This window comes from Diachasmimorpha longicaudata, chromosome 12 (genome assembly GCF_034640455.1).
Source record: "Diachasmimorpha longicaudata isolate KC_UGA_2023 chromosome 12, iyDiaLong2, whole genome shotgun sequence".
Taxonomy (NCBI): Eukaryota; Metazoa; Arthropoda; class Insecta; order Hymenoptera; family Braconidae; genus Diachasmimorpha; species Diachasmimorpha longicaudata.
The window spans coordinates 4,679,132-4,705,532 of record NC_087236.1 but is presented as its reverse complement, the minus strand read 5'-3'; the positions used below and the strand labels follow the sequence as shown (position 1 = coordinate 4,705,532).

The 26,401-nt window shown below is 39.9% G+C and overlaps 6 protein-coding genes across 12 annotated transcripts; 4 read left to right on the top strand and 2 right to left on the bottom strand.

Moving 5' to 3' along the window:
* The first annotated feature begins 320 nt into the window (after positions 1-320).
* Cdm (cadmus) lies at positions 321-4,220 on the top strand. Its single transcript, XM_064132162.1, has 2 exons — positions 321-3,268; positions 3,555-4,220. Exons 1-2 carry the CDS (start codon positions 745-747, stop codon positions 3,797-3,799), a joined length of 2,769 nt encoding a protein of 922 aa, XP_063988232.1. The 5' UTR covers positions 321-744; the 3' UTR covers positions 3,800-4,220.
* A 250-nt stretch (positions 4,221-4,470) lies between these two features.
* Positions 4,471-6,906, top strand: Larp7 (La related protein 7). 3 transcript variants are annotated; one of them, XM_064132179.1, is made up of 3 exons: positions 4,471-4,688; positions 5,054-5,542; positions 5,608-6,906. In XM_064132179.1, the coding sequence occupies exons 2-3, from the start codon at positions 5,068-5,070 to the stop codon at positions 6,648-6,650; spliced, it is 1,518 nt and encodes a 505-aa protein (XP_063988249.1). In that variant the 5' UTR covers positions 4,471-4,688; positions 5,054-5,067; the 3' UTR covers positions 6,651-6,906. The 3 variants fall into 3 exon arrangements, with proteins under 3 accessions (XP_063988249.1, XP_063988247.1, XP_063988248.1); XM_064132177.1 differs by having other exon boundaries at positions 4,471-4,693; XM_064132178.1 differs by having other exon boundaries at positions 4,678-4,792.
* Positions 6,907-7,063: 157 nt separating this feature from the next.
* LOC135168217 (H/ACA ribonucleoprotein complex subunit 1) lies at positions 7,064-9,849 on the bottom strand. Of its 3 annotated transcripts, XM_064132194.1 has the most exons (5): positions 9,591-9,849; positions 9,004-9,168; positions 8,192-8,305; positions 7,811-8,051; positions 7,064-7,661 (listed from the first exon to the last, which is right to left on the bottom strand). In XM_064132194.1, exons 3-5 carry the CDS (start codon positions 8,302-8,304, stop codon positions 7,380-7,382), a joined length of 636 nt encoding a protein of 211 aa, XP_063988264.1. In that variant the 5' UTR covers position 8,305; positions 9,004-9,168; positions 9,591-9,849; the 3' UTR covers positions 7,064-7,379. The 3 variants fall into 3 exon arrangements, with proteins under 3 accessions (XP_063988264.1, XP_063988266.1, XP_063988265.1); XM_064132196.1 differs by lacking the exons at positions 9,004-9,168; positions 9,591-9,849 and adding an exon at positions 8,884-8,905; XM_064132195.1 differs by lacking the exons at positions 9,004-9,168; positions 9,591-9,849 and adding an exon at positions 8,784-8,824.
* On the top strand, positions 9,678-17,124 carry LOC135168196 (GRB10-interacting GYF protein 2-like). Of its 2 annotated transcripts, XM_064132155.1 has the most exons (6): positions 9,888-10,079; positions 10,167-10,423; positions 10,517-10,558; positions 11,688-11,919; positions 12,598-16,347; positions 16,443-17,124. In XM_064132155.1, exons 3-6 carry the CDS (start codon positions 10,527-10,529, stop codon positions 16,566-16,568), a joined length of 4,140 nt encoding a protein of 1,379 aa, XP_063988225.1. In that variant the 5' UTR covers positions 9,888-10,079; positions 10,167-10,423; positions 10,517-10,526; the 3' UTR covers positions 16,569-17,124. The 2 variants fall into 2 exon arrangements, with proteins under 2 accessions (XP_063988224.1, XP_063988225.1); XM_064132154.1 differs by lacking the exons at positions 9,888-10,079; positions 10,167-10,423 and adding an exon at positions 9,678-9,777.
* A 1,423-nt stretch (positions 17,125-18,547) lies between these two features.
* LOC135168211 (phosphatidylinositol N-acetylglucosaminyltransferase subunit A) lies at positions 18,548-23,782 on the bottom strand. Of its 2 annotated transcripts, XM_064132184.1 has the most exons (6): positions 23,578-23,782; positions 23,229-23,303; positions 21,870-22,996; positions 20,614-21,483; positions 20,164-20,524; positions 18,548-20,057 (listed from the first exon to the last, which is right to left on the bottom strand). In XM_064132184.1, exons 3-6 carry the CDS (start codon positions 21,893-21,895, stop codon positions 19,968-19,970), a joined length of 1,347 nt encoding a protein of 448 aa, XP_063988254.1. In that variant the 5' UTR covers positions 21,896-22,996; positions 23,229-23,303; positions 23,578-23,782; the 3' UTR covers positions 18,548-19,967. The 2 variants fall into 2 exon arrangements, with proteins under 2 accessions (XP_063988254.1, XP_063988253.1); XM_064132183.1 differs by having other exon boundaries at positions 21,870-23,303.
* Positions 23,783-23,965: 183 nt separating this feature from the next.
* LOC135168221 (myotrophin) lies at positions 23,966-26,028 on the top strand. The gene is made up of 3 exons (XM_064132201.1): positions 23,966-24,232; positions 24,404-24,514; positions 25,019-26,028. Exons 1-3 carry the CDS (start codon positions 24,158-24,160, stop codon positions 25,202-25,204), a joined length of 372 nt encoding a protein of 123 aa, XP_063988271.1. The 5' UTR covers positions 23,966-24,157; the 3' UTR covers positions 25,205-26,028.
* The last annotated feature ends 373 nt before the right edge of the window (positions 26,029-26,401 follow it).

Sequence of the window (26,401 nt, the reverse complement as noted above, 5' to 3'; positions counted from 1 at the left end):
TCGTACAAACTCAGACTTAATGTTTATTTATATCTGTATTTGCATCAAATGAAACGTTTCTTCAACATAAATAAATACTTTCTACACAAATAAATATAACTCTATGAAAAGAAATGTTCAAGTGAATTAATTCCCATCATAACAATCGCTAAAATCGAAAAACAAATTTCGCTGCTACTTGAATTATCCCGCTTATCACATCTCACCAGCGCTTCTCTCCAATAATGGCGGACGCTTGAGTCGCCAATCAAGATGGCGTCCACTTGAGCTCTTCATCGAATTGGTGTCCCTCCACATCACTGCGTGTTAGTCGCAGTAAATGAGTGAAAAACTAATTAACTGTTATCAGAATAATCGCTCCAATGAAAACAAAAATCCTACAAAAATATTCGTGCATCACTTGAATAATTCCGCCCCATAAAATCTCACTAGCATTTTCCTCCAGAAATGGTGGCGCTGGAGCAATCGTGAATATGGCGTCCCCCGTAGCATTGTGTGTTAGTAGCAGTGAGTGAGTGAGCGAATAACCGATTCCCATTTACTATCGCCAAGAAATTAAAACCCTCTCAACATCACACAAAATCTGTTCTCAAGTTCAACCACAAGTGAAATGTCAGTGTTTCTCCCTGTTCTTCCCTCGTCGTGTGTCAGCATTTCACCCCAACATCGACGTTAGTGAGGCCCCATGTCTGTCGATCATCGAGGTTAAACCAACAATAATAAAAGCCCAGTCCCCCCGGAACAATGGACTATTCAACAGCAGTTGAGGATGCAGTTCGTCGTTTTTACTTAGCAGGTGCTAATGACGCCCACCTTTGGTTGCTGCAGTTCCAGGCCTCCCGCGAGGCCTGGACCCATGTCTGGCCACTTCTGGAACCCTCGCGTTCCTCTGAAGTACAGTTTTTCGCAGCGACAACCCTTCACGCCAAGATCTCCAAGCAATGGAACGAGGTTCCAGTCTCGGATTACATTGACCTGAGGAATCGAATTCTCAATTTGATGAAGAACACAACGACATCAAAACTAGTGTTGACGAGACTGTGCCAGGCATTGGCAGCTTTCCTAGCCAGTAGTGATGGGGTCGAGGGGAAGAACGACGAGGAGGGAATGATTGATGATCTCATCCAGATGTTTCCATACAACAGTCAGGACACTCTGGACCTTCTGCTGAGGGTGTTGGTGGCATTGCCGAAAGAATTTGAGAGGAAGTGCAGCCTGAAGAGGCCCAGGTTAAGGGACACACTGATCGCCAGCTGGTATAAGACATCTTGGCTCCTTCAACAGGTGTTTACCACATACGAGAGGATGATCTCCCAATCATCCGATGATTCCATCTACCTTTTGTCCATCGAGTGCACCCTGGCGTGGATGAAACTTGGACAATTACCTATCGACAGTCTGGAGGAGGTGTATCCACACCTCTTGGTAGCTGCCTCAAATTATGTTCCAACTACTGAGGATGCCATTGAGGATACCAGGGGCTGGGAGCTAGTTCAGGAGTGCCTCATCCTTGCTACCTCACGTGTAGAACTTTTTAAACGTCCACAAGTGTTCTGGAAATGGGCCAGGGAACTCGTAACTGTTGCCGAACAGAAAGGCAGCATTCAATTTTCGGAATTGCTCACCTCTCTGGGAGATAACAACAGTAGGTTGATTCTGTTGGCATTGACTGAGGATGATGATGATGGACACAGATGGACTTCCGAGACGTTAATTAAAATGCTGCTGGAGTGCTCGGAACTACCTGGACGGTATCCTATTGAGGAGAGGAAGAGCTGTATTCCCTTTGGATTTTGGTACACCCTCCAGGAAACCGTGACAACCCTAGATCCCCCACTAGAAGATCGTGCACGCAACGCCCTCAAGCCAATCTACGCGAGACTAGCACTAGCATTACTTCGAAAAGCCACTCTCCCTTCCTGCCCGGACGAGGCTGGTGATGCTGATGAGCGTGAACTCCTCAGGTGTTACCGTCAGGACGCAGCCGATACCCTGACCTACTGCTGCAACATCCTCGGTCATGAGTTGCTTATTCTCCTGGGAAGAAGACTGTCTCGACCAGATATCGACAATCAGAAGTGGACGGATGTGGAGTCGACCCTCCACGCATTCCAGGCCCTGGGTGACAGTGTGGGAACTCAGGAGAATGAGTATGTCCCAGCCCTCATTGATCTAGTCCTGTCTCACATACCTTACCAGAACTATCCGCGAGAGGTTTTAGCGAGTGCCTGCTCGACAATTGGTGCTTACGCTGAGTGGATTGGGGAGAATCCTGATCCCTGGTTGGAGAGGTCATTGCAGTTGGTCACTCTGGGACTGACTCAGGGCTCTGTAGCCTCAGCACCTGCCTCTATGGCTCTTAAGGACATCTCCAGGGAAGGTGGATCACATCTGGCTCCTCTGGCTCCTGCGATTCTCGAAATCATCTCCAGGACACTTCCTGTGGTGCCTCCAGGTGGGGGTGAGGGCCTTAGGCTCATGTATGCAGCTGGTAAACTCCTTAATTCCTTGTCGACGACTGAGGAACAGCTGAAGTATCTGGATGCAACACTCGGTCTTTGCGTCGTTAGACTCCAGGAGTTTCTTGGACATCCAATCAACAGTGGAAAAATTGCTGTTGCTAATCAACTCAGGATGATCACAGTATTTCTGTCGACTCTCGAGGGCGCTATTGGTAAATCTGTTCTAGATGGACTCGTTCCTATTTTTAATGAGATCGTGGCACATGCTGAGTGGGGACAGGATGATGTTATTCTTGAGGCCATGCACACGTGTGCCCAGAAGTCTCTTCAGTGTCTTCTCCATCCTGAGACTGATGCCAGACCTCTGCTAGCTATTCTTGTTAATTCGTACAAGATCAGACCACATCCAGCTGCTCTGGGACTGCTCAGGCAGATGGTACTGCTGTGTGGGAGCGATGTGAAGAATGAAATTGGAACGATCTTTGGGGAGATCAGTGGACACAGTTTGAGGGGATTCAAGGCTTGTGAAGCGGTTGGGGGAAATCTCTCGGAGCTGTCTGATTTGCTGGAGTCGTATTTGGGACTGTTGGCGCAGGTCTGCAAGAAGACACCGATGCTTATGCTGCAGGTGGCGGAGCAGGTGCCTGATATGCTAAGATGTGGCATTACTGGGTTGGGATTACGAGAGAATGGAGTTATAAAAGCTGCAGGAACGTTTCTAGCTCATGCCATTAATAGCAGACATTTAAATTCATTTGTGTCAATCGTTGGTCAGGAGCTCGTCTGCATGATTTTACGTTGTGTCGGTAAGATGAATTTGGCAAAAGCAATGCCCTTTCTTAGTATATTTAAAAAACCTTCGAGAGAGAAAAACAAAATTTTTTTTATTGAAACTCTTTTTCAGCTCTTGATTCGCTATAAAAAAGGGCTCTCGTCAAAAATTTCTCTATTTCCCCTCATTCGTGATTTACGAAAGATTAAATTAATCCCTCTAATTATTTATGTTTCATTTTCGCTATTGTCTGCACTTTAAAAGTAAATTTGCATTTAACAATTATGTTAAAAAGTATTAATATTATTTATTTATTCCAGGTGAAATGATACCAAAATCGTATCTAGAGTCTCACGCACGTGTTATGCTGGCCCTGAACAGTAGTTTTGGGGAATTAACTGGGCAATGGTTGAGGGTGGCTGTTAACGAGTCAACAGCATTAACAACTCCTGGACAAAAGGAGGATTTTACCAGAAAGATTCTTAGGGAACGAAACAGTCAACGATTATTCGAGACACTTCAAAAATTCAGTTTGCAATGTCAAAAACCTGTGATAGGATTGTAGATAATATTTAGATGTAACTTTATTAGTTTATGAAAATCGAGAGATTAGGAGACGCTTAGCTGCTTTCCATGGTACCATAGATAAAATTATTCTGTTCCACTCGAGGGAAAATTTTTAAATGTCAATTGACGAATGTTCAAAATATCATGGAACTATTTTCAATAGGAATTTTTGTAAATTGTCTCTTCCATTATTTCATCAATTTCAGTGAGACGAGGCATGATTTGTCGCGGTGAAGAGATTTTATCGATTTTTAGATACAATTTTGAGATTCGATAATTTGTTTAGGGAATGGATCTCGTTATTTCATTCAACTTCTGTAAAATCCATCACTTATCAGTAAAAAATGGTAACCAACGTTTTATGTTGGGTCTGCTTCATCTAGAATTTTGGTTAATAAAATGTTTCGATGCCGAAGAAATTCTGTGTATTAATTTTTCCTTTTTCAATGGTTTTTTATGGATAAATTCTATGAGGAGTCATATATTTAACATCGTTTGTATGTTAGGAATATAAAGGTTTGCTCGTCTGTTCATATCTCAATCATCCAGAACAATTAATTTAAAATTGTGATTACTCTCCACTCCAATTTATTGGAAGGCGCCACCGTCGATTCTGGCAGCGACAAAGAGATTTGTATATTGATAGCCCATAAATGACTTCTTCCCGCAGATTGTAGTAATTCTATCGTTTGTACCGGCTTTGCGCCCATTTCTACCGATCCCAAAACGTTTTTTTATTTTACCATTTATTTTGTAATAAATAAATAAAAATCTAATACAAGTAGTGACCTCTGTCTGCCACCGGATTGGTCCATAATCCAAATGATTTTTTTTTTGGGAAACGAACTTTCACGCATATTTTCGAAACGTTGAAGAATCAAATAGAGGTTAGGTACGTCTCTTGGTTTGTTTATTACCTCTGATTTAATTTATTTAAAACAATGGAGAGTTTGTCCTGATTCTTCATTGATGTGAAAGATACTGAATCGAAGTAAGAGTGTTAAGTTGAATATAAATTGTTTTAATTTTTTATTGGATTATTTATCAACGATTTTATTCGTTTAATAATGAAATCTTAGAACGATTTGTGCTGAAGAATCGATCTTTTTTTAATAATAAGGAATGCTGGAGAAACATTCTGTGATTCACTCGTTTCACCTCCAGACACAACTAAACCTCTTAATTACCTCTCGCAATAAAAATACCAGTGAATTATAATTAACCTTCACTAAATAATTAACACATTCCACAGCAAAATCTTCGAAAATGGTAACAGAGAATCAGGAAGACACCACAGGACTGGAGTCCGAGTCGATCCCAGTGCCTCGAGTCCACGATCCATCGCCAGCCGACGTTCTCCCGACCCAAGGCACTCGCTCCAAGCCTCGTCATCGAAAGAAAGCCCTGCACTCAGCCATCCTCAAGCAAATGGAGTTCTACTTCGGTGATGCGAATCTGAGTAAAGACAGATTCCTCAGCAATATGATTCAGATGGATCCTTGGGTCGACCTGAAGGTCTTCCTTCAGTTCAACAAGATCAGGGCACTCACCCAGGACACTGCGAGAATATCAAAGGCCTTGAAGACCTCGACTCTACTAGAACTCTCCGAGGACGGGGAGAAGGTTCGTCGAGTGACTCCAGTCACCCCAAGAGTTGACTGTGAAGCCTGCTCTGTCTATGTTCAGGGTCTACCTCCAGATGCCAATCATGACTGGCTGATCAGCATCTTCTCACGATACGGTTTGTCATTTCTACACATTTTTATTGAGAATGAAGTTTTTCAATCTAGATTTTCTAAATTCCAGGGCCAATAGCCTACGTCTCTGTCCCCAAGTACAAGACGAATAAAAAAATCAAGGGATTCGCTTTCGTGGAATTCGAGACGGTCGAGGGAGCCCAGGAGTGCCTGAAAGCCTTCGAGGACAAGGACTGTACACTTCCCCCTCACACATCCCCTCAGGAACTCCTGAGTATAACGACATTCTCCGAGGACGACCCACCGAGTGGAATGGACACAGCGACCCTCGGCTCCAAGCCCATTCCCCAGGACGTTCAGACATCGAAGAGAAAGCTGGAGGCCCCTGAGCAAGACTCTCCATCGAAGACAAAACGATTGAAGAGCGACGACAAAAAGAACGACGTCGAGGAGAACGGGAAGGGGGACGAGGTCGAGGACGTGGAGAACGACGAGGAGAACGAGACCGATGGGATGAAAAAAAAGAAGAGGAAGAGGAAGCGCAGGACCAGAACTGAACAACCTGACGTCGTTGACTTTGGGCTCAGGATAATGGCGAAGAAGGACTGGAAGAAGCTGAGGAACAAATACCTCGAGCTCCAGAGAGAGAAGATGAAGCAGCTGAAGCAGCACCTGAGGAAGACCCGATGGATCCACCCCTCGTCGTACGACAGGAAGGACAGAATGGAAACCGAAGAGGCAGCTGCTGAAGAGAATGTCAGGAGTGTCTCGTCAAATCCTAAATTCACTTTCTCCGAGGGGCTGATTGTGAAGATCGACTTGGACGAGCCCTGCAACAACCCCAAGGGCTTCAAACTCGGCTTCAGGAACGAGCCCAGTGTCAAGTACATCGACGTCAGGGAGAGCTCCAACGTCGCTTACATCAGATGCAGCGATCAGGAGGGGGCGAAGAATTTTGTGGAGAAGTACGCGGAGGAGAAAGCTCTGAGTGTATTGAGTGGAGAGGAGGAGAAGAAATATTGGGAGAAAATGGCCAGCGATAGGGAGGAGAAGCTGGGGAAGAAGGACCGGACGAAACAACGGGGGAGGGACAAGCTCCTGAAGAAGGCGGAGAAAGAACTGGGGAAACATATCAAGTTTGATGAAGTTTAAATGATTGTAATTGGGGGATTAGGATTGATAAGAGAATTTTGGGGGTATGATTACGTATATGTTGTCTGAGTTATTAAAATTTGATCCGAGATGAGTAGAGTAATTAGAGACTTCTATTTTTTTTAGTTTTGAAGAGAAGAGAAAAAGAACTTTTTCAGGAGAAATAAAATTGTGGCGAACTAATTTTTGTAGAATAATAATTATAAAATAAATAAAGAACATTGGCGCTATAAATATATGAAAATTGAAAAGATAATTGGTGGACTACCCTAAAATTTTGATTAATTAACTGTTTTTGGGAAGACAAAAACAAAGAATTTTCATAATTATCAAGATTGTGGGTTTTTAAATGCGAAAAAATTGGAGACACGTAAATTTTTTTTAGAAATATATTTTGAATTGAAAATTCAATTCTTGAAATCAGAGTAGTCGACGATTTTTACAAAAGGAAAAAATTAGTGAATGGAAAAAGTTGTTGATAATTTTCATACACATTTTCAATTAATATTTCAATTATGCCCTGAATCAAAAATTCTCTTACTTCCCCAATGATTTTCACAAAGTAAAAATCGAAATCGTACAGTTGAAATAGACGTTTGCCTATTCAGTGAAATATTTAAACATTTACATTACACAGAATGCACCTGGTGGTAATAATCGAGTCTTTCAATAATAAAAAAGAGGATATTTTATTTCATGTTTGCTATGATCATCTGTGGAATATAGTTTTCACCATCTGCCTCGGCCCCTTCCTCCACCTCCTCCTCCACCCCCACGATTATTGAATCCTCCACCACCACCTCGACCACGGAATCCACCGCCTGATCCTCCTCTGCCACCTCCACGGCCACCAAATCCACCCCTGGAGCCTCCACCTCGGCCAAAACCACCCCGGCCTCCTGGAGCTCCCCTGGAGCCTCCTCTGCCACGTGCTGGACGTTTTTCTATTGAACCAGGAGGTTTTGGGAGAAACCTCTGCAGTGGGAGAAGCTTTCCAGGGTCAATAAACAACTGGAAATTAAAATAAAATTCAATAATTTAATAATTTGAAGGAATATGGAGACGAACTGTGATCACAGTCATAAATAAGTAATGATAATTGTTAATTCATTAATGAATTTATGGCTATTAATGAATTAATTCACGAATGGATGAATTACCGTAAGATTTTTCTCAAAACTGGTCGCTTTCACATTATCACTGAGTTTAATCGAGACGTAATAATCTCGAATGTTTCCAAATATCTCGTCAATCTTTCCAATCTGTTGTTTACTCTCTGTATAAATGGGGGCATTGAAGTAGGGGACCTGTTCAATATCAACTTTAGCAACAAGATCGTCCTGAACTGTCCACTCGAAGTGCCCAAGAGGTGTCACGTGCTCGGGGGGTCCCTGATCGAACCTGAAAATATTATAATAATTTTCAATGGAGAAAAAAATCATTCGATTCCACATGAAGATTTTTTTTTTATACACGTGCTGAGATCAACTTGATTTTGTCAAGTCTGTAGCGTTTTCTAGAGACAATATGAGAGTGCTTACCCTCGTCCTCTGTCACCACCGCCACCTCTGCCCCCTCGGAAGCCACCGCCACGTCCACCTCTGCCTCCACCTCTCCCAAAGCCTCCACCACCTCCACGACCACGGAATGACATCCTAAGTTTTCAGAAATAAATCAGAATTAAAATTCAGAAGTATATCACAATAAAATATTTCAAAAGTAAATTTCTAAAGTTAGAAAAAAGAAACTTTGTTTAATTATCAGAAGCTCAAGATTATCAAAGTGGAATTATTTGTTATGTATTCATTTACAGGGATTCCCCCAACTTTACAATAAACGTTAATTCATCACAATCCGCTTATTTGTTAAATAAATATCGAACATGACAGAAAACACAATAAGCCGGTTGCAATCAACGATAACTCGAGATTGGCTGAGTGAAATTTCTCAATTTTTTTATGGTATCCAAGATATTCTCCGAAGTTTCAAAATGACACCTAAATCATCTGAATCGATTCATTTCCCCCAAAGATATCGATAATTTCCTAATCAATAGAGACTGTTATTGAGGTTAGGAAATTATCCGAATGGTAGTACTCAACGAAACGAGTGTTCCCCCGTTAAAAAAATTACCTATAAATAATAAAAACCTAATAAATCCTCAAACTCTGTCTAAACCGATTAAATATCAATTGTTGATGTCAATAAAATGTGTAGGTGCCGCGTGCCTAACCTCAACAACTCCCTCCGACCAAAACACCCTGGGGAAAAAACAGAAACCCAAGAAATTTCATTAATAAATAAATAAATTATCCGGTAAAATTCGTGATTGATCACTTAAAAATTAACTTACCTGTCAATAGTTTTGTTTAGAAAAATATTATCAACTAGTCCACGCACACCATGCCACTGCAGCACGCCGTCTCACACTGTACAGTGCTCTACAGTATCTGCAGAACGACACTGTAGCCCGCCAAATTTGAATTTTTCGAAACGGGATTTTCTCGACTCAAAAAATCTGCAAAATTGTTATTTCCCCCTACAATTAATCCCTTTACCCTACATCAACAGAAAATATTGTTTTTGGTGGCTGAGGGGTCTTAATAGGTCGGTCAGAAATTCAATTCATATTTCAATCCCTCCAATAAAAGTCTATGGCACTTGATGTATCTACCCTCTGGCCTATCCAGCTTTTTGGAAATGAAATGTTCTGTATTTGAGGAAAATAATTCCAAAAAAATTAAAAGAGATAAAATACACATTCGTAGTTCCCGCCAATTCCTGTGAGAGGAGAGGTCGCTTTTATAATGACCTTTAAATTAGTGATTTAAAACTAAATGAGGAGCTAACAAAACATTTAAAACTCATAACAAACGATTACAAACGTGTCACAAAAGATAGAATTCGTATAGTTTCTAAAAGCAATTATCTGTCGGTTACCTGCTTTGCCCAATCAGCGAGAGGTAAAAAATGTCCAACGTGGCGCCACATAAAATCGTAGTGTCATTTTTTGGAAGCAGAAAGTATATATAAGACAAGTCCGCATGCGCCTTTATCTGTTAAAAAAATCTCATCGGCCATATTGGTGTGTTGTATTGTTCACTCAGTAATTTCCGAGTTAAATAAGGTATTTAGCCACCTAAAAATTTCACATTAATCAATCTACACCACCACATCACCGTTAAAACACCACAAATCACTGATAAACAACGATCAATACCCCAGACAATCGTTAGACCATTGGTAAACGGGGATGAAAAATGTTTGGTTATTATTGCCACCTCTGCTCATGGGGTACAACTCAGGTCTTCGTTGAATAAAAAAAAATCTCGCACTCGAGTAAACTCCTCGTTCGTTCTCTCATCCCCTGAGAATCCCAGTCAATTTTCCATCATTCGATTCACCATTGGACAGTCTCGAGTCGTGTTGGTACGGTAAAAATAAAAATCCTTGACCACGAATTTGTAATTTCATCTACCGTCTGTTGCGTTCACATCGCATTCCTTTATCCAACAGCGTTCTCACATGTAGTCGATTGTTACATTTGCCGAGGGCTAATTGTTGGTGTTTTTTGGCTGTTGGACATAATTAAAGAATACGTCATCAGGTGTCCCGGTTTTAACGACTTCTGTCGGTTGTTCTGGAGGATCAGGGGGACATTGTTCTGAGAAACGACACGAGAAAATTTTCGTCGGTTGAGTTCAATTATTGGCAAACGGCGTTTACTCGAGGTGCTTTCATCCGCCAATTGTGTCACGTTGGTTCATTCCCACGTAAACAAATATCATTATTTATTGTTCGTTCAGTCGTTTGAGAGTTTGGTATTTTATTATGTATTTTTTTTTTATTTTTTCGGACTGATCCAGAGAGTGCAGCATGACGGATTCCATGAAGTTTGGTCCAGAATGGTTTGTAGTGAATTTAAGTAATGGAGGTATTGTAATGGGGGGTGAATGAACTTTTGTTAAGATTAATTGATTTGCGGATGTGTGGAAATGACAGGGGGTGGAAAATTGAAGGAAATTGGAGGAGATATATTTACGTGAAAATGCTGGGGAATTTTAATCCAGTTGAGAGTTTTTTTTCTGGGGAGAAATTCCAAAAAACGTTTTAAACTGTTTATTGGGTGATTATTCAACTGGAAGTGTTGGGATGTAATGAGTGATTTTTGTTGTAACAAAATGAATACAATAATTGTCTCAAGTGGTGAATAAAATAATTGAACTGAAATTGCTGAAAATTCCCAGTGGCAATTGAAAGTACTTCGTCATAATGGAAGGAATTGAAGTGAATGTGAATCACGATTTCAATTTTTAATTGACGTTTGTCTGTGAAAGTCAAAAAATCATTTCAATATATGATTTGCTCGTACGCCAGATTTCATCAGAAAACTAGTCTATCCCGATAAAATAAGGTGCTTGAGAGGTCAATCCATTTCAGTGATTTATTTAGAAAACAAAGAATATTATAACGAATGGTAATTCTGCGAAAGTAATTAAGAACTTTGTAAATTGTTGAATTTATGACCTGAGAGGATAAACTACTCCGGACAAAAAAGATTCAGTCAATACGAGAAAATATTCTCTTGTCAATTTAAGGAATCGTGAAATCCCCAGACAAATAACTTTATTCTGAGACTGAGAGTTTTCCAACAAGATGAGAGCTCTTTCCCCCGGGAGAATATTTAAGTTTTCTCAGGACTATAAATGATGTCCTGCCCATAAATTCACGTACCTTCCATTGCATCTAGGATTTTTTTCAGCATTGTGACCACATAAAATATTGCCCAGATCTCCCAACACTTCAGATGAATTGAAACCAAATCAATTAATCATGAATTAATTAATCATTACAATTATGACAAACCATAATGATAGAATCGTTTCCTAAAATAAAAAAAAAATAATAGTAATTGCGTAGGTCACAAATGAATAGAGGGATTTCATTAATTATTATAATTATCGATCAGAGGCTCACTTTCCTTCATTTTCACCCGTGAAAAATCAATCCCACATTAATAAAATTAAATTTTTCAAGGTTGCGCAATCTGTCTGGAGACAGTTGTAATTCCGGTGGCGGTGGTGGTGGTACAGCCAACCTTATCACCCCCCGGTATCACTTGGCAGAGCATAGGTACGGTCGTGAAGAGATGCTAGCTCTATTCGATCGTAATTGCAAGCCCCCCGAGGCACTGTCAACCCTGCAGACCCTCTACGTGGAGAAAACCCAGCTACCCTTGGCTTTCATACCAATGACAGAGGATGAAACGGTAATTACAGCCTTCACAATTTATCCAACAAAAATCATGTGTAAAATCCATGTACCCTGACTAAATTCACACACGTTGCACTATTTGTTAGTCAATCAGAGTGTCTGCCAGGAACGTAAAATTATTGTGTTGTATCTTATATTGGGATGTGTGTCATACATGGCTTGTGATCTAAATATAATTTTACTCTGGAACCCCTGTGCCAGCACCTGACTGTCTTCTCAAAATACTGAGCAATTTTAATTTTATAGTTCACTGTCAATTATCCCTCGATGTAACTGTCGTGATAGCAAGTGCTACCAGATCCGTTCACAGCCTCTGTCGTACTAATACTGTTGTGAAGTGGTAAAATGAGATCAATTACTTCATCTCCAACTTTGGTTTTTACTGAGGATCTAGACAAAATTAGGAAAATGGCGACGTTTTCATAATAATGTTTTTTATTAAGAAAATATTTTTTTTTTATTTATAAAATGTGTTGTAGTCTTTTTATTGGACAAACAAAGATCAACAGAAAGTTTCAATAAAAATTTAATTTCAATATGAGATCAATTTTCTGATTTCTATTGAAATAACGTGATAATTAATTGATCCTTTTTAAGAGAATTCCAATAAAAAAAATAAACATACACATATCAATAAAAATAATTAATAGACAAATTTAAATACTTGTTGCAGCGAGTTTGGAACGGTGGTGTGAGTAATCCAGGTGGTCGTGGTAGAGGTGGTAGTGTTGATCGTGGAGGACGTGGAAGAACAGGTAGAGGTGGAATGTATTCCTTCAGTCGTGGCCCAGTCGGTTTCGATGATTCTGGTGATGGCAGTAGACTCGATTCACAACCATATCCAGGTAGAAGAGTCTACGACAGATCACAGAGTGAGAGAGGCTGGTCCGAGCGAAATGGTGTCTCTGATACAGGTGAATGGAATGGCTCAACAAGCCCGAGAAAGGAGATGAGTCGTGGTGCCAGTGGTAGCTCACTTATGGAGAGCAATTGGAGACGACATCGAGCTGCTGGTGATGAGGAGGAGGGCTGGAGAAGTACTTCCAATAATCGTAATGAAAAATGGTCAAGGAGTAACTGGAGGGATGGTGAAAGGGAGAGAGTTGATCGTGGTGAGAATGATGGTGATGAGGGTAGAGGTGGTGGACGTTGGGAGACTCGAGCGAGTCATAGATTATCTCACGATTCTCATCATCATCCACCGAGGACAGCTCGTACATGGGAGTCCAACCATCACGATAATCACGATAATTTGCCTGAATGGGCAACTGAAAATCCCAGTGAGAGTGGTGGAAGTTTCGATGCATCAGGAGCATTTCATGGAGGAATATTTTCGGATGAGGATGAGGAAGGTGTCACGACTGAGGCCAGACATCGACGTATCTCCGAGGGTAACAATAATCCAAGTTCTAAATCGAGTAATAAGTTGAGCTCTTATGGTCCCAATGTCAGTCGTCACAGCAACTCAACGAGTGCAGCTGCACGAGAGAGGCCAAAGTCTCTTCATCCATTCGATGACAAGGAGACGTCGATGAATCAAGAGCGTAGAAGTGTTTCACCGACAAAACCAACGAGCAATACTAGTTCTCTGAATGCTAATCAAGTTATACCAGACGCTGGAAGAAAAGTCCAGACGTCATCAAGCTCAGCAAATTTGGTTAAACCAGAGACAAATAAAGTGCAAGCACCTCAACGCTCAAAATCCTTCATCGAACGTTCATCAAAGCCCCCCCAGAATGACTCAAGACCTGAAGAATCCCCCGCACTTGCCACAACCAAGTCCAAACCCCCGAGCATCCCACCAGCTGATCGTAATCCAGCTCCACTACTTCCACCCCCAAAGCCTGAGGATGATCTCGACAGAATGAATGCTGAAGCAGACATGTTGGTAGCTAAACTAACAGCTGATGAGGAGAGCCACAGAGAGGACATCTCATCGATTCCTCCAGTTACAAATCATCAACCATTGACAGCTACTACCCAGGAAAAATGGTTCTATCGAGATCCTCAGGGTGAAGTACAGGGCCCCTTCTTGGCAAATGAAATGGCTGAATGGTGTAGAGCTGGTTACTTCACTTCAGGTTTATTAGTGAGACGAATTTGTGATGAGAGATATGCAACACTCGGTGATCTCATCACCATGTGTGGTAGAGTACCTTTTGTCCCCGGCCATCCAATACCGCCCCTAAAAATATCTGAACAAGTTATACCACCACCAATGTCGAATCTAGTACCAACCATACTACCTCCCAGTGCCTTATCCAAACCTGCACTTGATGATTCACTGCAAATGTATCAACATCTACGATTACTTCAGAATCAACAGGCACTGAGACAAATGAAGAGTGCGGCATTTACAAAACTCTCACAATCCGAGCAATTTGCTACTCTCAGTGCTGTTGAACAAAATCAATTAGTGATGCAGTGTATTATGCAGGATTCTGAGACACGTGAATTACCGGTTAATCCGAGTGCATTTGTCAGTCCACTTCCACAAACACCGACAAATCCTGTTATGCAACTTTTTAATCAAATGCAACAGGCTAAAACACCAAATGATACTCACATACCACCAGCGGGAGTTGTACATCCTGGCCAAGCTGTCGATACACTCCAGCAATTTATCCAGAAGATTGGCAGTGGACCGAATTTACCACCACCACAGACGACTATTAATGCACCACCTCAAGCACCACAAGATGATAATCCGATAAAATCATTACTTCGACAGCTTCAGGTTAATGCCAATGGCCATCCCCAGGGACATCTCGTAGACTCGATCTGGCCCCAGCCGCCTCCACAGATCAATCCCCAGTTCAAGGTACAGAATTGGTTGGCACAGGTGGGACAATTACCCCCAATGCCACCAGGACAAATGCCGAATTGTCTGTGGGATATGCGCGCTAAAGAAATGAAGACTGAACAACAGATACTAGAGGAGCAGAATCTTAAACTACAAGCGGACAGGCAGAAAGAGGAATTGAGAAGGCAGGAGGAGATCCTGAGGCAAGTTGAGGATGAAACTGCGAAGAGAAAAATGGAGGCAGAGGTGCATGCGAGACAGTTGGAGGAGGTGAAGCGAAAGGACGAGGAGAAGAAACGTCGAGAGGAGGAGAAAAAACGAAAAGAGGATGAGAAACGTAAGCAGGAGGAGGAGCTGAAGAAGAAGGAGGAGAAGAAGCGCAAGGATGAGGAGCGAAAACGAGAGGAGAAGCGAAAATTGGATGAGGAGAATAATCGAAAGAAGCAGGAGGAGGAGAAGAAAAAACGAGAGGAGGCTAAACGCCAGGAGGAAAAAGTGAAGAAGGAGGAGGAGAGACGAAGAAAACTTGAAGAGGAGCAGCTGAGGAAGCAGGAAGAGGAACGATTGAAGAAGGAAGAGGATGTACGCAACAAGTTGGAGTTGGAGGAGTTGGCGAGAAGGGCTGAGCAGAGGCGTCGGGAGGTGGACGCATTGAGGAAACTTCAGGAACGTAGTAAAGCACCCTGGGCGCAGGCACAGCATGCAGCACCAGTGGCAACTCATGCATCACTCACTGAGATACAGAGACTGGAGCGTGAAAAGAAGGCAGAGGATCTTCGTATGCAGCAGCAAATTCAACAACAACTTGCACAGCAGAAGACACTGGAGGCTGCCAAGGAGGCAGCTGCTGTTGATTCGTCCAAACGTCTTCAATTCAAGTGGGCGGAGAAAACTGCACCCAGCACGAAGCAACCGTTGGTGAAGAGTCTTGCGCAGATACAGCAGGAGGAGCAGGAACGCATTGCCAAGGTGAAGCAGCAGGAGAAGGAACGATTGGAGAAGGCTAATCAGAAGGAGGCAGCTGTTGTCATGCAGAATGCGGGTATATGGGGTACAGCATCACAGTCCCTTAATTGGGCACCATCAGCTAATTCTGGTGGTGATCTGAAGGGGGGAAAAAATTGGACGGGCAGTGGATTCTGGGATGAACCCGTGTCTAACAAGCCTATACCTGTTGCCAAATCACAATCAACGACGAAAATTAATCAATCAGCTGCTAAAACAATAGTCAGTCCACCTCAACAACAGCAGAATAATAATAAAGTTGTTAAGGGTAAAGTCAAGAAGGAGGAGGAAATTGTTAAGAAGCTTTTTGATAACACTGCCAAGACGGATGATTTTCAACAGTGGTGCTACAGGACACTGTGTGGATTACAACCGTCCGTTGATATCCCAACGTTCATTGGTTTTCTGAAGGATATCGAGTCCGCTTATGAAGTTAAGGAGTATGTCAGGATGTACCTGGGGGATAGTAAACAGACAACTGAGTTTACGAAACAGTTCTTGGAGAAGAGGAGTAAACTTCGATCAGCGCAGAGACCTAGGGCTGAGGCTGATGATCTGTGCAAACCTGCACCTGCTGTCAATCCTAATGCTCCTATGGAGTTTCAGGAAGTCAAGGTATTTATTGGAGGAGAGTGAGGGGCATTTTTTGAGAGGGAAGATGTGACTAAAATTGTTCTACGGCATTTTTAATTCCGCGTTTTGTTTTTCAGGGAAAGGCGAAGAAACCAAAAAAAGGAAAAATGTGTAAAGTCGATAACAGAATTCTGGGCTTCAGTGTAACAGCAGCAACAGATCGCATAAATGTTGGAGATCGTGATTACGGTGAAGGCGTTTGAACGTTCAACAATATCCCATTAAGTAAACTCGAACGTAAAAACCAAGAAACTGTTTTACTGTTAGAAGGAAAAATCGGTTGACGACAAATGGGATGAACGACTTATCAGATTGGTTCGTTATTTATTTATATTTTTTTAAGTTGAATAATGATGATCCATCAACATTGGATGAACAATTCTACGCTGACACGATGGATGGAGTCAGTCTGATCCTACAGAATGTTGAATTGAAATAATGAAGGACTATGAAAAATACTTGTACATACTAAATATGTGAATATTAAAGAAAATAATGAAGCATTGAGATGATTCAACTGCATGAATACTTAGAAATTGCGTATTAATTGAACTATTATTTTTTTTCTAATGAAAATCTCCTATCGTTCGAGTGAAACAGTGGCTACGAGAATATACATCGACGTGATGTCGATAAATATCAAATTCTGTAAATGTGTCAGCAATAGAAATATTAAAATCAGCTGATATGCGATTATTAAAAACGATAATTTGATAAATACACGACAGCATGAAGTAAAAACAAAGTTATTGAAAATTACTTTGGGTTCAAATTATTTGAGGTCCTTGACTCCTGCGAATGCATGGCTTTTCAACTAGAAGGCATTTTAAATGGTTCAAGCAGTGATTTGAGTTTAATTAAGTTCATCTATTGAAATTCAACATTCAACAAAAATTGGGACGAAAAAAATGTATTTTTAAAAATTAATTGAATGAAGTTTATTGAGTTATTCCTCTTTTTAGCATTGATTTGTGTTTTGTTAATGAACTAAAGTAATCGTTAAGTTATTAATTGGAATAGTTGCATTCCTTGGATTGTATTGTTTATGCAAATGCGCGTTGAACGAGTGAGTTCAAATTATAGAAAGTTGGACGAATTTTTGCCAATTTGATGAATCAGAGGTGAAGTGATAAATCGAGATAAGTTAACTCATTTTTTCCGCTAGTTTTTTATCAATATCCGTCGATCTAAGGGAGATAGCGATTTCTTTGTCAAGATAGTTATTGTAGAACTCAACTTCCCCTACAAAAAAGGTCATAACAAAAAACCTTCTATCTGCCTTATATTTTGGGATATTAACTAAAAAATGGCCCGTACTCAAAAGTCAATTATCTCGGTGTACACTTCCCTGCTGATCTAGAGTGTCGTCTAGTTGAAAAAAACGTATCACTGACTCGAGCTAACCGTTGATAAGAGTCATGCATGTGAAATTATCCCAGGAGGCATTTCCTTCAGAGCAATTGGCTTTTGAATTTTCCGTTTTCAAATATTTATCATCGCAATGGAATTTTTAGAATCGTCAACATTTGATGGTCTCATCGAAGACTTTTGTTGCTCACTTTTTTACTAGATGACGATATTCAGCTCTCCCATGGCATAATTCAATGGGGAGAACTTCGAGAAGATAACCATTTTTAATTATCTAGTTTTAGTGGAGATGAAATCTTCAATAAAAATTCAGTATTGGATTTAATGGCGATGATTGTGCTCAAGTATTTAAAGGATTGAATTTCTCGTGATTTAGAAAATGGAGTGAGCAAAATCGTATATATCATGATGTCCTCTCAACATTCTCCTAAAATTCATTTCTAACAACTGGCTGTTTGCGATAAAAAACAAAGTTTCTTTGACAGAAATTGTAGAATTGCTTGAATTGTTGGGAAGAGCCAATAGCGGTTCTCAATTGAAAGATTTATGAAACGTAAGATGTGAATTGTACAATAAAACCACAAAACGTGCAGACGAAATGATTCACTTTTTATTAATTCTACTACTGTAATCAATCCTCATTATGACTAATAAACAAACGTATTTTCTGATTCTTATTATGTTCATTTATAAATTACATCTATTGGTTTTTATGGCACTGGTTAACTGAGAGAAAACTCCTCGACTATCATTTCATTTGCACTTTTATTTCGCTAATAGATGATAGGAGTGGAAATCACAGTTGTTCAATTAATTATGTAATTGTAAATACAATTTTATTATTCTCTGAGGCACATCCAATTTTCGTATTTTGTTCGTGGATCGAACACACTTACAAAAAAAATTTTTTTAATGAGCACATAATTTTTAATGGGGGAATTCATGGTAAGAAATTGAAGGAATTATCACTTCAATTATATTCCGTTGAAAAATAATTTCTCCTGTAAAAAAATTACAAAAAATGTTCTCGTTTCCAAATAACAAACTTTATCTGTACTTGAAACCGAGGAAAAAATTTCTTATCCAAAAAATTTGATTAATCGTAGACTTGAACGGACTTTCCCTCTGAAATTGTACTCTTCGGCGATAAATATTTTTTCTTCTTTTGTACTTGATTTATCGGAATGTAATTCAACAATATTATTATTAATATTCAATAGACAATTCTTTATTACGCAAACATCAATTTCAAAGCCTGCTCTCGGGTTATTCTGCCCTAATTTCCTCGTGAAAATTGATTCGGCAAATAAAATACACTAGTAGTGATAACCTTTGGCAAACATTTACGATGTAATGGCATAAATGAAGAATAAACGTGTAGAAGACATCCTGGCAGAAATCTCTTTGGAATTCCACTGAATATTTTGTTGGGATGAAAACTTAACAGAGAGAATACGACAAATTCACTAATATTAATTTTTTCGGGCAAAAAAATGACTAAAAAAACTAAAAACCATAAGCTCTTACACTATAATTACTTCAAGAATAGTATAAACAATTTAGATATTCATGCAAAAGAAAAAGACTAAAAATCAATTTAAAAAATTATATTAGATGGTTTTGAAAGGAAAAAAACATTTTTCTAAACCAAAAAACTAAATTTCATCGACCTGTATTTTTTAGAATATATAAACATTTACGTGAAAGAGAAGACGGAAGAAAATTTATAAAAAATTGTGTGTTACTATTCTCTATTGGCTGCTTGAGGATTCACACGCTACTTAAAGAAAAATCTCTTCCACATGTCTTTACACATCGGAGAAAAAATATTTCAATTGCTAAACTAAATACTACCTCCATTTACAGTAGTTTTTTTTACTAACTAACTCAGGTAACCCCAACAATATTGAAAACCTAGGATAGTTCGACCGATAAATGCCCACTCTTTGGACCGCCAGTATTGTCTCGTTGTTTGGTTTCTGTGACTGATCATAATATAATATTTGAAGACGTAACAACGTTTTATGTACAAAAATGTGAAAATCTCATTGAAATTTTCCTCGCTTCACATTCAAATATCATTACTATCTAAGATTGGTTGATTCTTGATTAGTTTTTAATTTCTTATCTGTTGGCATGAAATATCTTGATTGGTAAGCACGATTACGATACGTACTTAACACTTGTGATACTCTGAATACTTTCATTTAGTTGTCCTGTATGGCAAGTGCTCCTCAATATTGCATTGTTTTTCCCTTACGTTTCTCGTTCTTTGGCTGCACGTGAAAATTCGAGTGGCTGTAGTCTTTGGCAATATCAATATACTGAAAAAAAAATATTAAATGGAATTACGCCCTTATCAACTGTCGTATACAGAGGATGGGTCAATATGGGCAAAAAACTAAAATAAAATTATGGGAAGTTGATTACCTTTCTAGGAACAAAATACTCCAAAAACTGCAGCACAATGTAGCAGAGGGATACAACCAGCAAATACGGAAGCACTCCACTGGACAAGTAACTTGCTAATTGATGTCCCAGTGTCTTCTGATCCTCTCTCTGAACCGCATCGTACACAATCTCAGTCCTCCTAGTGACGTCGTACCAGTTATAAAACGAGACGATTTTTTCGTGCACCTCAAATGGACAGATTATGTTGCCCCTCTTATAATCAGCGATCGCTGTCTCCAGTCCTTTCAGAAGTGCATCGACAGTGGGTTCGACGAGGTAAATCAATTCTGGTGGCAAGACTTCGGGGATGCCTCCTACTTTGGTTGATACCACCTGGAGGCTTTAGCAAAAAATCATTAATCAATGCTTCAGATTATTTAAAAAAACATCCACAAAAACGTGAACATGAGTATTGATAGATTGACTTACCCACAAGAAGCAGCTTCCACAATCGCCATGCAGTACGCCTCTGTCAAGCTGGTATTCAAGAAAATATGTCCTTTATTCAGGACATGTCTCACTTGTGAGTGCTCCAAGCTCCCAAGTAACGTAACCCGATGTTGAAGTAAATTTCTCTCCCTGATCTCCTCGATGAGCCACCGTTTGGGTCCATCACCTCCAATCAAGAACTGAACATTCTCGTGTCTAGCACAAATCTCAGGAATAATCTGGGCGAGAAGATCTACTCCCTTTCGATAAACCAATCTTGACACCACGACAATAGTTATACAATTGCTCTTTCGCTTCGTGATATCAGGAACGAACAGAGCGGTGTCGACAGCATTTGGAATCACTGAGACTCTCTCCCTATTGACCTTGGCCCTCAGGACTGTATTCTCCTTCCCTGTGTGTGACACACAGATGCAGTGATTGCAATCGGCCAACGATATCTCCAGGCACTTATTCGTGAGAACAGCTGAAGCATCAGCAAAACCAAACAATGAGTGATCAGTGAAGACTGTCTTCAGTCCCATCAATCGTCCCACCAACATTCCCTCGTGTGCAAGGGCTGAGAATGCCGAGTGTCCGTGAATAATCGCAATTTTTTCACGAATAAATATGTAACGAATCAGGGGAATGGAGCATATCATCGTTGGAAGTACACACTGATTGTAGAAAACTGTAATTGGTAAGTAGTAAACTTTCAGGCCATTTGTCATGTAACGAACACCAACACGATCACTGTAGGAGTGGGTGAGAACAACGACTTTGTGGCCACGACCTATTAAACACTGCGACAGGTTGAAGATGTGCTCTTCGACTCCTCCCATGTTTGGGTAGAAAAAGTCTGAGACCATGCTGAAACATTGATAGCAGGTTTGGCTGGTGATTAGTCTCCTCCACGAAATGAGAATAATTTTCAGTTAAATTTTCATCTAATTGAGCTTAAGAATATTTACACAACAGTCTTAACAATATTTATATTCGGAAAAAATCAATTCTATCAATTTATTTGGGATAATAAATAAATCATGAGCAATAAATTAGCAAATTTACTGCTCACGATGGATCGACAATAAACAAAAAATAGAACAAATGCTAATAATTAGTGAGCCCCTGATCTTATGCAATAATAAACAAAAATCGCCCACGACCAGTGACCCAATAACAAAGTTGAGGTTAAGCACTTCATAACCTCAAAACTTGGTACGACACAGAGTCCTCGATAATCCTCATGTACTCACCATATCGTGTGTTTGCTCTCGTTCATCCTCACAATTGTAAATAAATACTACATAATGTGCCACAGATGAAGGATTCCATCAATATCAGACTTGTCAACAAGAGTTATGGTAATGACAGCGTGACATTTTGATTTACAAGGGAAGTGTCAATCGATCGGAGCTGGCTGCATCCACTGTCCAACACTTGCACGTTACAAAACCAGAGTCACTGGTGGTAACATCTCTTATCACCTCATAATTCTTCTTCAAAGCCGAGTTTTCCTTACGTAACTGTGCACCAACAATCTCAGAATATTTTCAAACCCCATCGTGAGGCATCACGGGTAATCTCTAGGTGACTATTCGTCCACCAGGTGCTGCCTCCAGACGCTAGATGTTGACACTAATATCGATGTTTGCAGTCGATAAAGCCTCCGGGAATATATAAAACCGATTTTTTTTCGTTTTTCACGTTTTTCTCGGCTCCTGGATCTCCTGGAGCCACCTCCTCCCCCTGGTCCCGTTAACCACGTTCTCCAGGTAATGCCTTACCCCTCCCTAACGAACCCCCCTATAATCTCCAAAACTGGCGTGAAGATGAGATTAATTTGCTGAACTTCTAAGTTCAGAAAATTCGACCACCGATCGCACTCGATAATTAATTCACAAAAAAACGCCCGAGAAGGAAAATTTGTCATTGAATGACTCAAAAAATTCATACAAAATATAAAAATGTATTTTCCCTTTTTAATCACGAATATATGATATCTCGGGAAGGGAATGACCTCAACAAAATAGCGGGAGAGCGATGATAAATTAACAAATGAACGGTAAAAAATTAATTATCACGGCATCTCCGGACCGCACTCTGTCCCCATTACTTCACCGCGAAATATTTTTTCTGGTTAAAAAAAAATTCTCTTCGTGTAAAGCTGAAAAAAAATGTCCACCTAATGAAACATCATCATGTCGGTGTTGCTTTATCTGGTGTTATGACTTTAATGTCACAGCTAGACCTACGTCTAGCATAAACCAGTGAAATGAAGGTGCATCCAGTACCAACCACGCCTCTCCCTTTCAATGCAAACGAGCCGTCGACAAAATGTATCACACGAAGGTTACCGGCTTTATCCGATTACCCCATTACCCTATTGGAAAAAAAAATGTTATTTTTTCCCCTCGTTTCCGCCTCTTTTTCGCCTATTTTACGTTCAACAAAAGGGTGTTTACTTCCGCCCCATTCCGGACCCCAACTCTATTCTTATTCACTGATAACAAAGAGAATTTTTTCTCTCTTTATGCAGCGAAAATTCTACGAAAATATCTCATTTATTTCGTTTACTCGCTTTTAAAAAAATAATAAATGCGAAAAAAACTCACTTCGGGTGGGATTAGGGACCTTCGGGGTTGTCCTGGGGGGTGAATAATTGCCTGACAGGGATGTGAGTGAAGTACCTAGAGTTTTAATGAAATTATGACGATAATTCTGTTAATTTTATTCTGAAGTTTTCCTAGGATTTAAAAAATGTGTTCTAAAGGCTCAAAAATTGCATTATTTCCAGAATTGCAATTAAAGTTGACTGAAGAATTGTCAAACACATATTTTTTAATTGACTTTAAGTCTCGAGAGAGCTTATAGTTAATGAATTTTATTTATCTATTTATTTTTATATTGTTAGACTGACGATGTTGATGTGTTCGCTGAATATTTTCCCTACGATTTACGTACATGTTATTAACTCCCATGGGCCTACTTCAACATCCTATAAACTGCTAATGAGGACCAATTAATCACCTCATGTCCATAAATAGCGGTTCCACCGACCTAAAAATCGACGAATCAACTGTAACAGCCATTAATGACTCCCTAATATCCAACGAATAATCCCAAACTCTCACTCAAGATATCAAGTGGGATGTCGACAGCTCAAATCGAATAATGACTCATTAAAAAATGACAAACAAACACTTTTGGACTTGTAATTTTGTTCAACAGGAGCAGAATGATACAACCCAACCACCTCCATACATTCCACGAGTTCACCTCTCTGATTGGTCGATTCTCATGTGCCACAAGTTCCTCGACAGCTATTGGGTGCCTGACTCCAGTCTCGATTAGTTGAACTGCCTGAAAATCCCACCGATCCTCCTCTCCGTCTGCTGTCCTCTTCCGATTCCTAGGGGCGAGTGTCAAAAAGTCCTAACCCATACCTCAACACCTCCAACGACAAAAACTCCCAGATAAATCGTTAAAAACTGGCTAAATCATCGGTGAATCGTTCCACACTTGGTAGGATTAAAAGAATCAGATGAAAATGAGTGAATTAGTCTGGGGAATTAAGAATGGCGACCTTGATCAGGTTCGAGACATTGTTGAGAACAAGGTATGTCATTTTGCACTTTTTTTCACCCATTTTCATCCCTCTTAAGTGGTTGCAGCCCTCCAGAGACCTTTGTCACGATGTTTTTTTTATTTGTAATTTTTTTATGTTCGTGTTTTCATCGTCAAAGTTATGCTGACAATGTTTTTGTTCATTTTTCTCGAATGCCGGCAGAATATCGACGTGAATCAGATGATTGATGGCAGGACACCACTGCATTACGCAGCTGATTATGGCCAGAATGATGTCGTGAGGTATCTATTGGACAAAGGTGCCAATGCTAATGTGAGTAATCACTTTCAATCATTACTTCGTGTCGAGTAATTAAGATATTGGTGATAAGATGAGGTAGATTATTACGGAGGTCGAGAGAAAAATTGTGGAGAGTGAAAGTGTAAATGAGGAAAGAATGAGATTGATTGGAGAGACAGGAAAAGTCAGGAGAGGATGGGATAGAATGGATTTTTTTGAAAGTCTAGAGCCTGTTTTTCGTCGTTTGTCATGGCGACAGCCCAGGGTCAACGCCACTTGTTATCATCATTTTTTGTGACTCTTGAGATTGTCTGCACACGAAATTCTCATCAAAAGTCTCTCACCCCCTTGACGTGGCTCGGTATTCGCAAAAAATTTGAAATGATTCTCGAAAAAATCTAGTGGAGATGGGAAAATTTTGATTATAACTTTTTTGTTGAGGGAATTGAGTACTCCAACAAATGATTAATCACTTCGCCACTGATATGTCACGACAAATTAAACAATTAATATTAATGAACGGAATTATTATTGCAGGCAACTGACAAACATGGAATTACAACTCTTCTAGCAGCAATATGGGAGGGTCACACCAATTGCGTAAAACTGCTACTGGAAAAAGGAGCCAATCCCGATGGACTCACACCGGATGGTGTCAGCTATCTCGAAGCTGCTGAGAAGGACGAGATCAAAAGTCTCCTGCGTGCAAACGGTGTGCACTAGCGTAAAACCAAAGTAACGTGAGAACGAAAATGAATGAATGACGAAGGGGAATGATAAAATATTATTATTTTGTTACTTTGATATGTTAATGTTCTTCGTAGGCTAATCACAGCTTCATTGTGAGTTTTTAATGACTGATGGGGATCATGGGGGTTGTCACAGGACCCTAACTACATCAACTTTTACTCCAACAAATCAGTTCAGTTGTAAAATACTACAACAAGGTGAATTTTCATGAAAATCTTCGAGTCTAGGGAAGATATTTTGAAAGTTGAAGAGAAGAAATCAAATTCATTGTTAAATTTTTTAATGCTTAAGCATGTTTTAATATTCTTTTTTCAATTTATCCATTGAGCCGTGAGTGTGAGACCCTTATTGCCCCATCCCCAAGACTATGACTTCGGCACGAGTGTTAGAATATTGAAAACATTAAAATAGTTCTTGAGTAGGAGTGTATGATAAAATATCTGTGAACGAAGGGAAATTTTCGGGAAAAATTCTAGCATTAAGACGAAAAACTCAGAATGTTTTTGAAAATTTCTCGAAATTTCGGGAAAATATTGACGGAAGCTCCGGAAAAATTCACACTCAATCCAAAATTTCCAGTACCAGAACTAGAATTTTTCTTAGAAATTTCTCTCCTGGGGAAAAGCCCTAATCGACTAGAATTTTTTCCTCTACGTTTTGTCCTCATTGTATACGAATATTGTATGATGATTATTTATGTGACCCGCCCTGTGCCGAGTTGATGAGTGTAAATGCTCCGCATTTTGAATGAGTTTTAATTTTTTCATTCCAGGAATTAAAAAAAAAATAAAATAAGATATGGATGATTTTCTGCGCGAGTTCAGAACTTGAGAAATGTCAAAATAACAACTGCCTAGAAACATTTATTTAACGTTTCATGTCCGTAAAGTGGTACAAATCATAAATGGCTCTATACTAGAAACTAGACAATGTCTTGAACACCAATTTAGTCACGTGATAAAAAGACACGAGTGAATTATTCATCGAAAGCAATTAATGCAGAATATTTCAGAATTTTAACGAGTTTGTAGAATTTTCTTGAAGTGCAGAGGGAAATGACCTCTCTTTAAATGTCAAAATGATGCTAAAATTGTATGCGTCGTAGTATTCAAATCGTTTATTCTCCCCGAGTCCCGTTATGCCATCTCACAGCCGAAAAAAAATCACATT

Coding starts and splice junctions, on each gene's coding strand:
- Cdm (XM_064132162.1), top strand. CDS start 745: ATGGACTATTCAACAGCAGTTGAGGATGCAGTTCGTCGTTTTTACTTA. Junction 3,269..3,554: donor CATGATTTTACGTTGTGTCG/GTAAGATGAATT, acceptor TATTTATTCCAG/GTGAAATGATACCAAAATCG.
- Larp7 (XM_064132179.1), top strand. CDS start 5,068: ATGGTAACAGAGAATCAGGAAGACACCACAGGACTGGAGTCCGAGTCG. Junction 5,543..5,607: donor CAGCATCTTCTCACGATACG/GTTTGTCATTTC, acceptor TCTAAATTCCAG/GGCCAATAGCCTACGTCTCT.
- LOC135168217 (XM_064132194.1), bottom strand. CDS start 8,304: ATGTCATTCCGTGGTCGTGGAGGTGGTGGAGGCTTTGGGAGAGGTGGA. Junction 8,052..8,191: donor GGTGGTGACAGAGGACGAGG/GTAAGCACTCTC, acceptor TAATATTTTCAG/GTTCGATCAGGGACCCCCCG. Junction 7,662..7,810: donor GTTTTGAGAAAAATCTTACG/GTAATTCATCCA, acceptor TTTAATTTCCAG/TTGTTTATTGACCCTGGAAA.
- LOC135168196 (XM_064132154.1), top strand. CDS start 10,527: ATGACGGATTCCATGAAGTTTGGTCCAGAATG. Junction 10,559..11,687: donor ATGAAGTTTGGTCCAGAATG/GTTTGTAGTGAA, acceptor AAATTTTTCAAG/GTTGCGCAATCTGTCTGGAG. Junction 11,920..12,597: donor CAATGACAGAGGATGAAACG/GTAATTACAGCC, acceptor TACTTGTTGCAG/CGAGTTTGGAACGGTGGTGT.
- LOC135168211 (XM_064132183.1), bottom strand. CDS start 21,895: ATGAACGAGAGCAAACACACGATATG. Junction 21,484..21,869: donor GAGAGCAAACACACGATATG/GTGAGTACATGA, acceptor TCAATGTTTCAG/CATGGTCTCAGACTTTTTCT. Junction 20,058..20,163: donor AGTATTTTGTTCCTAGAAAG/GTAATCAACTTC, acceptor TTTTTTTTTCAG/TATATTGATATTGCCAAAGA.
- LOC135168221 (XM_064132201.1), top strand. CDS start 24,158: ATGAAAATGAGTGAATTAGTCTGGGGAATTAAGAATGGCGACCTTGAT. Junction 24,233..24,403: donor GAGACATTGTTGAGAACAAG/GTATGTCATTTT, acceptor GAATGCCGGCAG/AATATCGACGTGAATCAGAT. Junction 24,515..25,018: donor ACAAAGGTGCCAATGCTAAT/GTGAGTAATCAC, acceptor TTATTATTGCAG/GCAACTGACAAACATGGAAT.